The sequence below is a fragment of the Kogia breviceps genome, chromosome 2 (genome assembly GCF_026419965.1).
Source record: "Kogia breviceps isolate mKogBre1 chromosome 2, mKogBre1 haplotype 1, whole genome shotgun sequence".
In the NCBI taxonomy this organism is placed as follows: domain Eukaryota; kingdom Metazoa; phylum Chordata; class Mammalia; order Artiodactyla; family Physeteridae; genus Kogia; species Kogia breviceps.
The window spans coordinates 32,947,417-32,966,348 of NC_081311.1; the positions used below are offsets into that span (position 1 = coordinate 32,947,417).

Consider the following 18,932-nt stretch of genomic DNA (forward strand, 5'->3'; position numbering starts at 1 on the left):
GTTTTTAAAAGTGAGGTTTCAGGGCTTCCCTGGTGGCGCAGTGGTTGAGAGTCCGCCTGCCAATGCACGGGACACGGGTTTGGGCCCCGGTCCGGGAAGATCCCACATGCGGTGGAGCAGCTGGGGCCGTGAGCCATGGCCGCTGAGCCTGCGCGTCCGGAGCCTGTGCTCCGCAACGGGAGAGGCCATGACAGTGAGAGGCCCGCGTAACGCAAAAAAAAAAAAAAAAAAAAAAAAAAAAAAAAGTGAGGTTTCAAATTAGTAGAAAACCAAAAAATCAACTGACCCAGAAAAGTAGCCATGAAAAGTTTCCTTCTATAAGTTCTAAAACTTCAGACTTAAAAACTACTCTCCTTCATCAGCTGTGATGACAAGAGATTTCCACATTTATAAAAACAGAGAAGCAATAGGTAATTATATCACTATTAAACTGCTTAGGTTTTTAAAAGAAAATCAACTTAAAAAAATCATCTTATATCCTTTATACCCTTACCTTTAAATTAGTAATTAATTTATATATAGATTAGGGCTCTGTACTTAAATACCTCAAAGGTATAGAGCCAAGCATAGAGACTTTAATTTTCCAGAGAAAGAGAGAACATTACCAATAGTTTAAGAAAAAAAGTATCTGTAGACAGTAGCCCAGACACAAATATACCTACAGGCAACTATCGGTAAAAACGTGCAAATGATTTGGGGAAATATGATTTGGAGTATTATTTTTACTTTGATTTATGTACCGTCTCACTTCAATGTCAAAAAAACTTTTTCAAAAAGATTTTGAATAAAACTGTCAAAGCACGATTGAGAAGCTTTTCAGGCCCACATATGAAAACTAGGAGACCTTTGAAAGATTATGTTTGTTTAAAAATAGATAGGATAGATGGAGTTGTACAAAACAGTAGAATGGATCATACAAGTAAGTAAATTATGCAACTATTATTGGCAAACATTGCATAAAATTTTTCATTTTTGGCTGACAGACATGTCAGTAACCATTAGGGGTAAAATGAGTATACGTGAAAAGGACAAAATTTTAAAAAGCACTTTACTTCTGCTATAATGCCATGAGACCTCTAGGGGAGGGAAAAGGGCAGGAGAGTAAGTTAAATTTTGGGGTGGGGGGCTCACTTTTCAAATTCTACCACAATGGGTTGAACAGGTAATTTCTAGGGTTCTTTTTTCATTCTATGAGTCTCTATAGTAAGCAGAATAAGAAAAAAAGGCAAAACCTGGTGCAGCATATGCAATACATTCTGTTCTCTTTCTTTAGCAATAATATCTTCAGCGGTTTCAGAAAGACTAGTGATATCAAACCAAGATTCAAAGCTGTAAAATAAAAAAATTATTACAAGTTAACCTAACACATAAATCAGTTATATTAACATGATATGTTTTGCATTTTCAACTTTGTATTAATCTGTGTAACATGAAGCAGATATTTTCTTAAAGGGAATATTTTTTCTGATGTATAAATATATTATCTTTTTTTTTTTACATCTTTATCAGAGTATAATTGCTTTACAATGGTGTGTTAGTTTCCGCTTTATAACAAAGTGAATCAGCTATACATATACATATATCCCCATATCCCCTCCCCTCTTGCGTCTCCCCCCCACCCTCCCTATCCCACCCCTCTAGGTGGTCACAAAGCACCGAGCTGATCTCCCTGTGCTGTTTGAGCTGACCTCCCTGTGCTGTTCGGCTGCTTCCCACTAGCTATCTATTTTACATTTGGTAGTGTATGTATGTCCATGCCACTCTCTCACTTTGTCACAGCTTACCCTTCTCACTCCCCATGCCCTCAAGTCCATTCTCTACATCTGCATCTTTATTCCTGTCCTGCCCCTAGGTTCTTCAGAACCATTTTTTTTAAGATTCCAATAAATATATTATCCTAACAATAGTATGAACATCAAATGAACATTAAAGTACCTTTTTTTCCTCTTTTTTAAAGGCAGACTTCATTAGGCTATGTCTGGAGTCTTGGAAGCATGACTATCCCATGTTCTCCTACAGATGGACCTTGAGATGGGTCCTCCTCTGTTGGGGAATGTTGTCCTCCACGACGAAGCACACAGCTTCGGGAGGAGTGCACATGTCCCATGGGAGGAAGGGGACACTGGCCTAGCCAGCCAGGTCAGCCAAATCAACCCTAGCGATCAGTGGGGTGACAGATGTCACAGCCAGACTGCCCTCATATCCTAAGGTACACATTTTATGAAACATTTTAATAAAGTTAAAGAAATGAAAACTATCTCTGGATATCAAGGCCATATCTCTCTTTAGGTAAAACTGTGACCCACTACAGTGTTTTTAAAATTCAACATATATGTACCCTGATAATGATATCTATTAATGTCCTTAGTTCTTCACAATGTTAAAAAAGAAAAAAAAACCCTATTAGCATGAGCTATTAAATATAAGCATGTTTACACTAAGAAACACTATATTGTCAGTAAATACAATTGGGAAAAATGCCAACAACATTAATGCAGTAGTTATGTCAGATATTTCCAAAATTTCATCACCTCAGGCACATTTTATAAATTCAGATTCCCAGCTCCTCCCTCAGTGTTCTAACTCAGTGGAAATGCATAGGACCTGGAAATCTTGCCTTTTAATAAATGTTCCCTAAGACAGCCTGGCCTTGGGCTAATATCTGGTCACCATCGGTGGAATACATTCTCAAAATAAAACATTAAAAGTTATTCTTCCATATAAAATTAACTTTCTTCCTTCACTGATGCCAAAGTAAGTATAAATCAATTATTTTGCCCTCCTGATTTTGATACTTCTATGTTAATTATTTTTAATGTCTGGTAAGATTATTTACTCTTCCATTCTGAGTATACTAATGATTTTCTGACAACTGTTTATATTTTGCTTTTTATCATATAAGCTAAGATTCAAACAGTTTCTAGAGTAAAAAGCATGAGGGTGAAACTGGGAGACCCTGGTTATATTTTTGACTCTGGCATTAACTAGTTACATTTTTAATAACTTGACACTTGGCTTTTCTTGTGTGTGAGACAGGGGATTATCAACCCCTATCCCTTCAACCTCTCTATCTCTTGTTTGTGAGAATGAGAAAAATCTACCTGAAAGTGTTTTACAACATTAAGACAATAAGAAGCTTTATAAAAATGTTAAGGCAGGGAATTCCCGGGCAGTCCAGTGGTTAAGACATTTGGGGCTTTCACTGCTGTGGGCCCAGGTTCGATCCCTGGTTGGGGAGTTAAGATCCCACAAGCCGCGCAGTGTGGCGGAAAAAAAAAAAAAAATTTTAAGGCAGCATAAAACAGTTTGTCTCTAATTAATCAATGCAATAAAAGCTTTTAAATAATCTTTTATTTATCTCCTCATAATTTGTGTCAAAAGTAGAACATACTCTTGGGGGAAGGGGAATTGGAGGAAAGTGGTTAAAACATACAAACTTCCATTTATAAAGTAAATAAACACTAGGGATATGATGTACAACATGGTGACTACACTTAACGTGGCTCTGATATATAGGAAAGTTGTTAAGAGTAGTAGATCCTAAGAGTTCTTATCACAAGGAGAGAAACTTTTTCTTTTCATTTTATCTATTTGAGATGATGGATGTTAACTAAACCTATTGTGGTAATCACTTCACAATACATATAATTCAAACCGTCATACTGTACATCTTAAACTTAATACAGTGATATGTCAATTATTTCTCAATAAAACTGGAAAAAAATAAAAAGAGCAGAACATATATACCACAAAGAACTGGGCAAAAGCTATCACTTTAATCCAGCTACCTAGAAGACAGAAATTAATTTTAACTATGAGCACAGATTTTGAGAGTTAGAAAAACATAGGAAATAATTAAATAACCGCTTACCTACCTTTTCAAGTCATCAAATACATCTGGCAACAAAAAGTTCAGCAATGACCAAAGCTCTGATAAGTTGTTTTGCAAAGGAGTACCAGTCAAAAGAAGCTTGTTATCCGCATTGAATCGTTTTAACTCCCTGATTAGGCGGCACTTCATGTTCTTAATCCTGTGTCCTTCATCTACTATTAAGTATTTCCAGTAGCAATTCTAGAAAAGGAATCCAGGGGAACCTTTTTATATAATGATCTCACAATTTTTCCTAAAAGCAATTTTAAAGATAAAACCTCTTTATTAGGAATGAATGTTCGATTTTATCAAATGGTATTTCTATACCTATTGAAATGATCATGTTTTCCTCTGATCTACTAAGAGAATGAGTTAATTTCCTAAAACTGATATATACTTGTGTTGCTGAAATAGACCTCACTTGGTCTTGAACTAATAAAGTCCACCTGCTGTTATATATTTAAGATTTCTCCATTCACATTCTTTAGTCAAAGAAATCTGTAGTTTTCCTTTCTAATGCTTTGTCAAGTTTTAATTAGTGTTATCTTGCAGTCCTTAAAAAAGAACTGAAGGACTTTATTAGTTCTATTATGCTCTGAAACATTAAATATCGTTAGAATTTTCATTCTTGAAGCCCACATCTGAGATTGACACTTTTTTTAATCTGATGGTGTTCTCAACTTCTTACATAGTTACTGGTTTGTTTAGGTTCTTCCTTTCTTCTGGAGCTAATTTTGGTAATTTATATCTTCACAGAAAGCTAACCATTTACTTTCATTAAGTTGTCATGAAAATTGTTTTAATTTCTCATCTTTAATATCTGTGCTCTTTTATCTTGATTAAGCAAACTTAAAGTTCCTCTGTTTCACTGTGTAAAAATACAGAAATATGCAATATTTCTGGGAAATATAAGTACCAAACTGGCAACTGTAGGTATCCTTGGATAATGGGATTGGCAAATTGGGGGAAGAGTATGAAATGGGGCATCTTTTGCATTTTACTTTATACATTCATAGCAAAATGAAAAGAAAATTTTAAAATATTATGACTTCTTAAATAAAAAACTTGGAACTTTTTTTCTGATAATAAGGCAAACAAATCAGATAGCCTGAATAATCTCTCACTATATCTACCTTAAAAAAATGAAACAAAATATACAACATCCTTCATAAATGAATAAGCAAAAGAGAAAACCCAATGCAACAGAAATGATGAGGAATCTGATAAATGAATTAGTAAGTGGACTCATTTACTTCTGCTGCCACTCAGGAATAGGAGTCTTGTACCCCCAATGCTATCAACCCCTAAAGCTAGGGTCCTTGAAATAACAACAAAAATTCAGTGAAAGGGAAAATTACACAAATTCTAGCCACTGGCAAATGGAATTGACAGGAAAGCTTACTGTTTCAATATGGTCTGGCTATGGTAATCAAAATAATTAGAAGATCTTCATGTTATATTATTTAGTAGAAAACAGCTGTTTCAATAAGCAACATTAAGTATTACCATATTTATAAATTATACCTATATGCTAACAATAGTCATATAACACAGCAGTAGTAATTCTCAGGTAGAATTACAAGTGCTTTCAGGTCTTTCTGTACACTACTTTTTCCTACATACAATATGTATTACTTTTACTGTGAAGAAATAACTGCAAACCACATTCCAAAGTTCTACCAACACACAAGTAAAATCTGATATACAGTTGAATCTTGAGCAACACAAGTTTGAAATGCACGGGCCCACTCATATGCAGATTTTTTTCAATAGTAAATACTACGTATAGTACTACATGATTCACGAGTGGTTGAATCAAGATCCGGAGCTGCGGATATGGAGGGCCCACTATAAAATATATGCAAACTTTCTACTGCACATAGGGATGGTGCCCCTAACCCCCATGTTGTTTAAGGGTCAACTGTACTGGTCAGAGTAAAACAAAGCAGTAAAGAACTGTATGTGAAATACATGGAGCAGTGAGGAAGAAGTTCAAAACACCAAATAATGAACTGAGAGAGGCAATGAGAAGTCCATTTTCCAACTGCATTACAATAACTTGGGCACTAATAAATAAATAGCTACAACACAAAGAAAAACAGATATGGGGAATGTTATGCCATAGTAGATCCATAAGATAGTAAAAAATAACTTGTCTTCATATATTCCACTATTTAATTAAAATTAAATGGATAAGTTCTATATACTTAAAGCAGTTGTCAGAGACATCTATAATACATTCACAGATTAGGTCTATGTCTGGCTGATTCTAAAATGGTGTTGTGGAGGGAATTCCCTGGTGGTACAGTGGTTAGGACTCTGCGCTTCCACTGCAGGGGGCACAGGTTTGCTCCCCGGCTGGGGAACCAAGATCCTGCATGCCATGCGGTGCAGCCAAAAAAATAAAATAAAATAAAATAAAATGAAAAATAGAAAACAAGGAAAAAATTTTTAATTTTAAAATTAAAATATAAAAAAATAAATGAATAAATAAAATGGTGTTGTGGCTATAGATTAAAGTACCAAAAGCTTTAATTTTCTTGTTGGAGACTACAACCTTCATCTCAATCGTTCTTTTTTAAAAATTTATTTATTTTATTTATTTTGGCTGCATTGGGTCTTCATTGCTGAGCGTGGGCTTTCTCTAGTTGCAGCAAGCAGGGGCTACTCTTCGTTGCGGTGCATGCGCTTCTCACTGAGATGGCTTCTCTTGTTGCAGAGCAAAGCTTTAGGCACGCGGGCTTCAGTACTTGTGGCGTACGGGTTCAGTAGTTGTTGCTTGCGGGCCCTAGAGCGCAGGCTCAGTAGTTGTGGCGCACGGGCTTAGTTGCTCCGCGTCATGTGGGATCTTCCCGGACCAGAGCTCGAACCCGTGTCCCCTGCATTGACAGGCAGATTCTTAACCACTGAGCCACCAGGGAAGCCCTTCAATCTTTCTGTTAATATAAACCTCCAGGTTCTAAAGGAATATGCACAATGCAATCTATTACTTCCATCAGAAAAAATAAATAAATAAACAAATGCTACTGGATGGAGACAAAGTGTTATAAGTTAAGAAAAATGTGATTTATGGATTACAAAGAATCCAATAAGACCATTCATACCTGTAATGCATTTCGGTCTCTCATGGCTATCTCAAATGAAGTGATCACCACAGGATGAATCTGCAATGTCCCTTTCCGTTTGTGAATATGCTTTACCAATTTTCGACGTTCTTGCTGGGTCCCATGATATAACATAGTAGGAATCTAAAAGATTTTATATTGATTTATAACAAACTTTAGAACAAAATATAAATAACAACCATTTGTGAATATAAAGTTAATCATTTCTGAGAGAAAAAATATAATTTAACTTATCTTTAGTTCTATATTTCTGGTCAGAAATGAGTCAATCAATTCTAATAAATTATTGGGCTACTATGGGAGGATAAAAAAGCCATAAAACCAAATTGAGTGTAAGGTGAGAGAGATGGCGAAGTTATTTTTGGAATATATACTTCTCATAAGGCAATGATATGGCTAAAACGCATAGGTATGGAAGTAAAACACCATAATAAGGATGAACAGAATTAAAAAGTAAATTCTACCCAGGTCTGTCTCAGGTAAGTCAAATTATTCAAGGCACTAAAAACCACCCAGGGATGTTTTAGGCAAGATGTCTGAGATTACTATAGAAACTTAGTTTATTCTATATAAACTTAGAGAAGGTATTGCTGAGATTGAAAGATAAGTCAAATAAGATATAGTGCTACACAGAAATCAACATAATTTTAGTAAGATATCTATAACTTAATTCAGGCAACAAAACAATAAAACATTTGTAATGATAATATATTTAACAAAAGGAAACATGTCTTACTTCTGGTGTAAATCTTTGGAATTCAGCCATCCAGTTAGGAAGTGTAGACAAAGGGCCACAGACGAGAAAAGGTCCAGGTACTCCTCTCTGAATCATCAATGCAATTGTAGCGATGCACTGAACTGTCTTTCCCAATCCCATTTCATCTGCTAAAATGCCATTAATTCCATTTTCCCAAAGCATCTGGACAAAAATCATATACACTGTATTTAAATGCTGACATAAACACCTATTGAATCAGCAGTCAGTTTATTTCTTCTTTTAATCCAAAGATGATAATTATGATGAGACTGACATATTCACACTGTAAGTTATAATAACATTTGTGGGAACTCAGTTATCAAAGCCATAAAAATGTTGGTAGCCTTGAATAAGATAATTTTTCACTTTCAAAACTTACTCTGGGTAAATAAGTTAGAAAGTAAGTATTTACACAGAAATGTTTGTTTTATATGTAACAGTGAAACACAGAAGGAACAACTCAAGTTGTGTTACATCATATTAATAGGTTATCATATAGAAATGAACCAATATCTTATATTAAAATTGAGGATTCATTACCCTAAGCCATTCCATGCCTTCCACTTGGTACCATCGCATCACTCCTCCTGTGAAGTGTTTTGGTTGCTGAAAGGGTACTGGCTGTCCATTACATTTCCGAACTGGGTCAAAAAAGAATTTAGTATTTTGCCTAACCGTTTGAGATAATCTATCTTTAATTTTACTATTTGAATCTTTATTTTTCTGAAGATCTTCTACACAGAGATTAGAAGAGGAGCTTTCATCCTGTAAAGAAAAAAGTTTAATTAGAAGTTTAAAACATAATAATGCTGCTACCCTCCATTAATCAGAAAATGTAACTGCTAATCACAATTTGCCCAGTCGTATAATCATTGGGTATGAAAAAATAAAGCTACATGTTTGATAAAACCCTCTAGATGATTACTTCCATTCCCCCACAAATTCAAAGCCACTGGAAAAAAAAAAAACAAAACACTTCTGAAAATAACCCTTACATATAACAGGCATATACTTCTGAAATGACCTTTACAATTGTACGTCCCTTCCAAACCTCTAAAATGTGCTACCCAAGAATTTATTAAACTATTTTCTTAATAATTTCCTTCATCCATAGGAAGGATAACAAATAATGTCTGTTAAAAAAATTATTTTCAAGGAACATAAAAATATTTACTTTCATCTAAGTAATTACTTTCACTACAGGCAAAGGGGCAAAGTAAATAGTTTAAAAACTCACTATATCAAACTTAAGAATGTCAATTTATCTGTTTGTGACACAGCACCAACTTATGACCAATGGTAGATTTTTATTGCTTAGCTATGTCCACAACTCCATTTTAAGAAAATGAAAACAAGGATTAAGTCAATTCAAAGAAAAGTCTTACAAATGCTAAGTCTTATAAATGATGCCACAACTGGATATTCAACTGGAAAAATAGGAAACTTGAGTTTCACCACTCCATACATAAAATCTGTGATGAAATGATATACCTAAACATCAAACCCAGAACCATAAAGCTTTTAGAAGAAAACAGAATAAGCTGATAATCTTGTGATAGACAAACACTTCTTATACAAGACAAAAAAGCACTAACCACCAAAAGAAAAAAGGTAATGATTTGGGCTATTACAAAATTTAAAATTTTCTGCTTATTAAAAGATATCATTAAGAAAATGAGTAGGCAAGCCACGAACTTAAAGAAAATACAATCTATATATGTGACAACAATGAGATCATAGAACTCATATATCAACAAAATGACAAATAACCCAGTAACTGGGCAAAAGATATGAACAGAAACTTTACAAAAGAAAACATATAAACAGCCATTACAAACATGAAAATAAACTCTACATTAGTAATTAAGAAAATACAAAATAAAACTACATGAGATTCATTTCACATTCAGTAGAACAGCTAAAATCAAAAAGATTAACAATATGAAATGCTGGCAATAATGTGAACTGAAACGTTCATACACTTCTTGTGAGAGTAAAATGGTGTGTTCACTTTGGGAAAAGATCTGTACTTTCTTATAAAGTTGAATTACATTTACTATATGACCCAACAATTCCATTCCAACGTATATACCGAAAAAATATCAAAACATGTCCACACAAAGATCTTTACACAAATTATCATAGCAGCCTCATTCAGAACAGTCACAAAGTGGAAACAATCCAAATGCTCATGAAGAAAATGGATTAAGACATAATATTCAATGGAATACTACTCAGCAATAAAAAGAAACCGACTAGTAACAAACTCAACAACATCAATGATTATCATCCACACTGAATGAAAAGTAGCAGGAAATTTAAAAAATACATATTTATATTTCGTTTGTATGAAAACTAGATTGTGATAGAAGTTTTTTTTTAAAAAATGGGCAAAACTACTATGATAGAAGTCAAAAGGCAGGTTGCCTTTAGTTTTGGGGTGGGGAAATGACTGGAAAGGGATACAAGGGATCCTTCTACCATAATGAAAAGGTTCTAAATCTTGATTTGGATAATAGTTACACAGATGTATACATTTGTCAGAATTCTTCTGAATGAACACAAGATCAATGTTTATTTACTGTATATTATAAAATGTCAATTCCATAGTAAATTGTGGTAGATTAGATTGGGCTTTATCTTTAAAAATGCAACTAAATAGTTATTAAAAATATGCTTACTTAATCTTATTTACATTAAACATAGTTGGGTTATAACTGCATCATAAACCAATCCTTATAATGAACAAAGAATAAATCTTGTAATTATAGGGGTTTGGATAGTAAATACTCAGGTAGCAAGGAACCTCTACACAAAATGAGGGGTTAGGGGTGGGGGTAAAATCAAGCCTTCCCAACAGAACCAAAGAAAATCTTGAAGGCCAGAAACAAGATTAAAGTATCCCTCAGGGCTTCCACAAGCTATGGAATATATACATGTGGAATGTATATATCCATATGGTTACAGTTACTTGCATCATTGCTAGACTCCCAAAGACCCATAAATTAATATTTATACACTAAGGAACATGCAATAGACCACCTAAACTTGATATATAAGAAGCATGTTAGGATAAAAAAAGCCAAATGGTTACTTTTTTTAAAAGCTAAGAAATAGGATAACTAGTGAGAAAAAATGTACACTGGTGATTAAGACATCAAGGAAGCAAATATGACTCCTAAATTTAATATCTATTATAAATCTCTTACCTCATTCTCCTTTTTACTTTTCTTAGCCACAGACAAAATTTCCTAAAACATTGAGAAAACGAAAACAAAATAACAATGAATGTGGTTCATTCCATTCATTTATTTAACAAACATTTATTCTTGTTCTGATTTTATGCCAGGAAATGGGGATAAGCCTTGAAGGTAATTAAAATACAGGTGGACCTCAGACAAAATTAAACCAGGTATTTTATTTTCTTTACACCATCATGCCATGAATTCATAGGGAATGAAGCCAATAGCATCTTATAAAATTCTGAATTCATTAGCAGCACTTAAAAATTGGGATATTTACTCCTAAATTTTCCAGCTTTTTTTTTTTAGTCGAAGCTGATGAATAGACTAAGTCCAAATTCACGAAGTCCTCTAGTACAGAGGCTGGCAAACTACAGACCGTGGACCAACTCCAGCCGGCAACCTGTTTTTATAAATGTCTAAATAAAGTTCAATTAGAACAAAATCAGGCTCACTGGTTTACAATCTGTCTATGGCTGCTTTCTGGATACAACGGCAAAGTTCAGGGTTGATTAGTTACCCACAAAACTACTCAAAGCCAAAAATGCTTACCACCTGGCCCTTTACAAAAAAAGTTCTCCAAACCCTGCTCTAGGTTACTACCATTATTCAAGGATTCACTCCCAAATGTATTATAGTCCCAGCTCCAGCCCACTTTAGGCCTCTCTCTGGATTAGAGGGCTGAGTTTGCAATCCTGAGCAAGAGGCAAAGACAAATACATTAAAAATACAGAATAAAAGTGTTCTGATTTTGAATTACCTACTAGATGCTAAGGGTAAGGAGACAAAGTCCCTGGTGACTTAGGAGAGTATTATATCAAATTATCTGAAAAAGTTGTCAAAGACAGAATTAGGCTGTATTTCAAGCAGAAAGAATAGCATATGCAGAGGACCAAGGGAATAAAATAGTATGATACAATCAAGAAATTTTAAGCATATCTCAAATTTGAGATACACAGGAAAATGACAGGACATGTAAGTGACTGACACCACATACATACATGTGTATATGTAAAGTATTATGTAAGTATAGATATTCATATTCTAAGGCCAAAGAGATTTTATATAGAGAACGGATAAGAGAGTTGTCTTTTAAAATGGCTAGATTGGGCTTCCCTGGCGGCGCAGTGGTTGAGGGTCCGCCTGCTGAGGCAGGGGACGCCGGTTCGTGCCCCGGTCCGGGAGGATCCCACATGCCGCAGAGCGGCTGGGCCCCTGAGCCATGGCCGCTGAGCCTGCGCGTCCGGAGCCTGTGCTCTGCAAGGGGTGAGGCCACAGCATTGAGAGGCCCGCGTACCGCAAAAAAAAAAAAAAATAAAAATAAATAAATAAATAAAATGGCTAGATACGCTGAACCTTTTTGGAGAACAATTTGTGAATGACTCAAAACGATACCAACTACTAAGCATTCGTTTTAGAAATTAAACCTCCTAAACTCCTGACACTGCTTACCTCTATAGCTTCATCCTTCACCACTTGTTTACAAACTGGAGCCAAATATAATTTCCTTTTAAGTTTTTTTAACTTTCCAGGAACTCTCCTGCCTCTGGACATTTGTCAAAGGTTATTATCTCTTCCTACAACACATCCCCAATATCTTCCCTATATCTTACTATTTCCCTATTAACCTACCCCCACCTTTAAATGATTTAACTTTTATCCCTCAAGTCTCAACTTCCTAGATGAAAGCTTTATGAACCTCATGCTTGAGTTAAGATACACTCTATATGCTCAACAGCATTTTCCAATTATCCAATTGTATTTGACTACTTCCTTCTAAATTTTTCTCACTGGATATAGGCTAAGGCAAAGACAGTGATTATGTTACAGAGTCTAAGCTCGTACTGCTCACTGCTTGAAAGGCCAATAATCAAAAGAGACGAGTTACTGGGGCAAGGAATAAGAACTTTATTCAGAAAGCCAGCAAACCGAGAAGATGGTGGGCTCATGCCCCAAAGAACCATCTTGCTTGAGTTAGAATTCAGGCTCCTTTTATACTAAAAGGGGAGGGAGTAAAGTCAAACATTTCCTGGTTCCCATCAGCCTCCGGAGGGGATGTGTTAATTTCTTCCTCCCTGCAGTCATTCACAGGTGGGCCTGGTCAGGATGTTTCCTATGAGCTCAACAAAGGTATTTTAGCTTAATGCTCATTCCTGGGAAGCAGGGTTCCCAGAGATGGGCCATTATGTATAATTTAAGCTTATACAGGCAACATCCCTTTAGTCATCAACTTATAAAAAAAAGGTTTTTCCCTATTACAATCACCTTTCTTTACTAATTGATCTTATCCACTTAGAACAAAGTTTGTCCATAGCAGATATGCCATCAACATTTGATGAATTAAAATAACAGCCGTGTGATTAGCTAAACTTCAATATATCTCATTAATAGTGTTTTTCAAACTGCGGGCTGAGTGTGTTCCATAATAAATTGAGTGGGTCTCAACTATTATTTTTAAACGGGAAAAAAGGGAAAATATCAGAGTACATCCCTAGACTAAAGACAAGTATTATGTGAAACTTTATACCTTATGAAGATGTAAAGAGTTAGAATCTCAGGTAAAAGAAAAATGGAGTAGGTAATTAAGGTTAGAATTTTTTTAATATTAAGAATGTGACACATTAAATTATGCTTAAGGAATATTTAGGGTTTGTCATAACTGAGGACACTCTTTAGTTTCTATTTAATGAGGTAATAAGTGAGAAGGTGAAAAAAGAAATGGCTTTAGAAATGAGTTTATAATTTTAGTTCCTTAATGGTCTTCAAACAAAGAACAGAGTTCTTAAGATACAGTTTTGAGGTTCTAAGAAATTATAATCATCTCTGATTAGGCCAAGCTCAAGCTCCTTTAACAAACAGGAAAATGGTACCATCTTCCTCCTTAAAACACTTACCTGGCTGAAAACCCAGGTAAATAACAGTAATCAATACAGCTTTAAGGTGGTTCAAAACCCACAACAGGTTTTACTCAACATCGAATCTTATGTGTCCTTCCCCCTTTATTTTTACCTCTTTTGACATGACCTCTGAAATATTGTATGATTCATCTTCTCTTCCTCTTTTCTTTCTCATAACTATAAAAAAAAATTTTATTTTTTATAGTAATTAAAACAAAAATATAAACATAGTCTTCAAAACTGGAACAAGGAAATTTACCTGCATTCTCCTCACTTGCATCAATGGAATTTTTACCCTACAAAACAAGGATTTAGAGTATTATTTTCCTAAAGACTTCTATGGTATTACATGTTAAAAGGCACTGATTAGGTTAGCTTTCCTTGCAGTTGAACCACATCCACAACTCTTGACTATAATGCTTACCCAAAGGTAATCTTTTTCTGTATTTCCCTACTATAAATGGTTTCTAACCATATCCCTCTACTTTCCCCCAAAGACTCTACTTTCCTCAGTTTTCTTCCATGTAAGAGACATTTCAAAACTAAACAAAGAAGGCATTTTTATTTTGAAATTACCATGTACATCTTCTCTAACTGTATATTTATACTGAAGATACTCATTGGGTATGGTATGGAAGGAGTACTCATCTTCAGTATAATTTATAAGTTAAATACAACTGACAGTAGAAATAAAAGAGAAAACCAACTGAAAAATTACTAGTGAAAGGAGGAAGTGTTCAAAAACAAAGTTTCAGAATGAGAGCTGGCAAAGAATAGGTAGACAACATGTATGAAAAATAAAAATGACAAAGAAATAAGGTAAATATAAAAATGAAGTTAAAAATTTAAAGGATTAAAAAAGAAAATACCAAAAGAGACTAGTGAAATGGAATAGGCAGAAGTTAATTGTTGACACCTTTAGAATAAAGGGAAAAAAACCTGAAACCTGGTATAAAAAGCTAGGTGGGTGAAAGTGAAGGCGGATTGAAATCAGCAGTTTGAAGAGTACGGAGTAAATGGTTAAGCCAGTAAAATTATAAGTATATTCTTCAAAAACCCAAAATAAGCTTGGAATTCGCAACTGAGTCAAACATCAGTTTTCTGATGTTTGACAATTGCTTTTGTTGCAGTTATCTGCTATGTACTTTAACATCACCAATAACCACACTAAGAATCAAGTCACTGGACTTAAAGATACCCTACCTATTTTTCCTATTGGCATTTTGATATTTTCTAACAAAGGCAGTTTGGTATAGAAATTAAGTGTGGAATCCGAAATTAATCCTAGGTTCAAATCCTGGCATTACTATTTATTAGATATGTGACCTTCAAAGTTGGTCAATTCTCATTCACAATAGTTGTGTTCTATAAAGTCGCTGTGCATACTGAACTAGTGAACACTGAATCAGTGCATCTAGAAGAAATACAAGTTTAGGTTCCTGCAAGCCTCTGGTCACATCTTCATCAACTGACCAACGCATAACCCTATTTTATGTATGTTGCTGTTTAAACAGAGCTCATTTAAAACATATGCTGATTAACACTGAACTCAAAGCCAACAGCATTGTAACTCACATCTGAAGGAAGCTTATCTAACACACATATTTTCTCCATAAGGAACATCACAGCCTTCTTGCAATAGAAACACTAGACAGCACTTCAGCATAATGTGGCTGACAGTCTTTTTTTTTTTAAAAAAAATTAATTTATTTATTTTTATTTTTGGCTGTGTTGGGTCTTCGTTTCTGTGCAAGGGCTTTCTCTAGTTGCGGCGAGCGGGGGCCACTCTTCATCGCAGTGCGTGGGTCCTCTCACTATCGCAGCCTCTCTTGTTGCAGAGCACAGGCTCCAGACACGCGGGCTCAGTAGTTGTGGCTCACGGGCCCAGCTGCTCCGTGGCATGTGGGATCTTCCCAGACCAGGGCTCAAACCCGTGTCCCCTGCATTGGCAGGAGGATTCTCAACCACTGCACCACCAGGGAGGCCCTGGCTGACAGTCTTTTAAACAGCAAAACCACCAAAACCACAAAAATGCAAAAATCATGGCATTAAATAGACCACAAAAAGGACACTTGTTTACACTGTGACAACTTAAATAAGGCAGATAGCTTTGTTTGACCTCAGCTGGGAATGTGCATGTTGGGAGACTCTAACGTTTTGCCATTCTGCATATGCACATGTCTGTGAATGACCACAAAAACACAGTGACAAATTTTAGCAAGTAGGCTAAGTGGCAAGTATGGGATCTATAAATAATGATGAACTGTGCCTTATCTCTTTGCATCAGCTTCTTTATACATAAAATGTAGATAATAACAGTATCTCTACCTAACAGAGCTGCTTTGAGAATTAAGTAAAAACATGTAAAGCTTAGAACAATACCCAGCACATAGTAAGTACTCAATAAACGTTACCTTTATTATTTCTCTTTTCACTAACACAAGTGTTGTTTGTACAATCCCTATCAATATGGCATTAAACAGCCTCATGTTAAAACATATTCCCCAAAAAGATCACATTTAAAATTCAGGCTATCCCTAAATGAATGCTCTATCTGCAATGCTATTACCATATATGCCATATGTTCCAATTTTGGTTCCACTGCTACAGCTATGTACAAGATACAAATTTAGATTATTCTTATGGCTCCAAGTTGACATGATGAGGTTAGAGGCATGAAGAAGAGTAAGCATTACATGCTCCAAAAGAGCTGGCCACTTATAAAATGCCTTGAGGTATAAAATATTTGCAGATTTTTCCCCAGATAAGTGAAATTTTGCTATTATGAAATATAGTCCACAGAATAAGAAACTAAAAAGGTCATAGTTTAGCTCTCCTCCCGTTATCTAAAATACTGAGAAACAGATTTTACATATTTCTATGCAACCAACAAAGATAGGTTATCCGATAAAGAAGATTAAAATTAGATGATCAGTAGTCAAAAGAATACAAGAGAATGTCTTCAATATCTAAGGTAACGTATACAAAATATTCTAGCTTACTATTTATTACCTTAGTAACTTTTAAAGATTCCTTTTTTCTCTCCAATTTCTCTTTCTTCTTCTGTTCCTGTAAGATAATTTTTTCTTAGTGTCAAAAGTGGAAAATGCAAAGTATGAAACACACATCTCAAATAACTTAAGTTCACAATGAAGAAATTGTATATAAAAATTAAAAAACAAGAACTTGTGCTTCAAGCCTTTATGGAGTAACAGAAAACAGATTTACCCTCCTGCCTTAAGCAACTAAAATCTAGATAAAATATATCAATGGTTTTCAGCAACACACAGCGAAGAACAGTGAACACTGTCCTGTGAACAGATTTACCCTCCTGCCTTAAGCAACTAAAATCTAGATAAAATATATCAGTGGTTTTCAGCCACATGCAGCAAAGAATAGTGAACACTGTCACGATGTGAATCTTCTGATTGCCCAGCTTACTGCCTGGAGGCAACTTCCAAGTGCAAATAATGGAGGGAGAACCCAAATAGAGCTCAACAGTCTCCCAGAGCTCAAAAGACAGTGCAAAACTCAGAGGAGCTAGCAAACCAAGGTCAAGTACCAGAGAGGAGACAGTTGCATACAAGAGGCTCTGAAGATCTGTAGTGGCATCCTCAGGCTGAGTACTGATCAGCGTGTGAGTGTAAGAAAATGAAGGCCAGGAAAAGAGCAACTAGAAAGCAGGTAGAACAATCCCTGTGCTCACAAGGGCTCAGGAACAGTTCACATTCCCGTCAGCCAAAGCTGAAAGGACTCTTAATATATGGGGCTTTAAGAACATTCAGAAGAGGGACCAAGTTATTCTTGGACTAAAAAAGCTGTTCCATAAGCCCCCTAACAAAGCTTTAAAAGCAGGACAGAAAAACGGTTCAAACCATTTCCAAGAGGTGGTTAAAAGAGTATTTACCTTGCAGTGAGTCATTAAGCTTGGTATTTGTTTTTCTGTTTCATTTTACCATACAAAGGGTTAAAAAGGGCTTCAACAAAGGAAAAAGATAATTTAGCAAATGAAGCAAAATTCTGATTGATAACTGTTAAATGTGAATGATGGGGACAAAGGATTTATTGTAGTGTTGACACTTTTCCAAGTTTTTAAATCTTCATACTTCTAGTGGACTATAAATTATACAGTGTCTTAGATGATAAATGCAATGTGAAGAAAAGAACAAGGTAAAGGGGATCAGGAGTGTGAGGATGGAGGTGCCAGGTAACTTTATCTAAGGTTGTCAGGGCAGGTCTCATTGAGAAAATAAGCCAAAGCTTTAAGATGATGATGAAGTAAGCCAGGCAGGTATCTATTGAGAAGAGGGTTCCAAGTAGAAAACAGCCAGTGCAAAGGCCTAAAGGCCAAAAACACACCTAGAACAAGGTCTGAAAGGTATGGCATTGAGGGAGGCAACCAGACTGCTTATAGTCTTGTAGGCCATCATAAGGATTTTGGCTTTGTTAGAAACAATGTAAGCTAGAAAGCAGTGAAACATCATTAAAATACTGCAAGGGGGTGGGGGGAAGCACTAAAGAAAAATAAATTCTTCACCCAGTAGAAAATCTTTCAAAAATAAAGGTAAATGAAGACTTTTTCAGATATAAAAGCTAAAAGAACCTAACACCAACAGAAAATGCAAACAAATCTATAATTAAAGAAAGCAGATCAGTGGCCATCTGGTGATGAAGACAGCAAGTGAGGGATGGGAGAAAATTTAAAAGGGGCAGAATTCAGCTATAAAAAAAGAATGTGCTCTTGCGACAATATGGATGGACCTTGAGGGCATTATGCTAAGTGAAGTAAGAGAGAAAGACAAATACTATATGATTTCACTTACATGTGGAATCTTAAAAAAAAAAAGGCTCACAGATTCAGAGAACAGACCGGTGGTTGGGGGGTGGTCAAAAAGTATAAATTTCCAGTTATAAAATAAACAAGTCATGGATGGGGATGTACTATACAGCATGGTGACCACAGTTAATAATACTTATTGCATATTTGAAAGTTGTTAAGAGAGTAAATCTTAAAAGTTCCCATCACAAGGGAAAACATTT

At 35.3% G+C, this 18,932-nt stretch overlaps 1 protein-coding gene across 3 annotated transcripts in view; it reads right to left on the reverse strand.

Annotated features, from left to right (window-relative positions):
- The window catches only part of HELLS (helicase, lymphoid specific), a 40,181-nt gene that overhangs the window by 13,944 nt on the left and 7,305 nt on the right, over window positions 1-18,932 (reverse strand). For 2 of the 3 annotated variants that reach the window (XM_059054489.2, XM_067025026.1), the window contains 9 exons: window positions 16,905-16,961; window positions 14,152-14,188; window positions 14,005-14,069; window positions 10,963-11,004; window positions 8,294-8,518; window positions 7,733-7,915; window positions 6,976-7,119; window positions 3,876-4,072; window positions 1,233-1,329 (listed from right to left, as the gene is read on the reverse strand). In XM_059054489.2, coding sequence (XP_058910472.1) covers window positions 1,233-1,329; window positions 3,876-4,072; window positions 6,976-7,119; window positions 7,733-7,915; window positions 8,294-8,518; window positions 10,963-11,004; window positions 14,005-14,069; window positions 14,152-14,188; window positions 16,905-16,961 — 1,047 coding nt within the window. The remainder of the gene's footprint in view (window positions 1-1,232; window positions 1,330-3,875; window positions 4,073-6,975; window positions 7,120-7,732; window positions 7,916-8,293; window positions 8,519-10,962; window positions 11,005-14,004; window positions 14,070-14,151; window positions 14,189-16,904; window positions 16,962-18,932) is intronic. The other variant, XM_067025027.1, reaches the window with a different exon arrangement.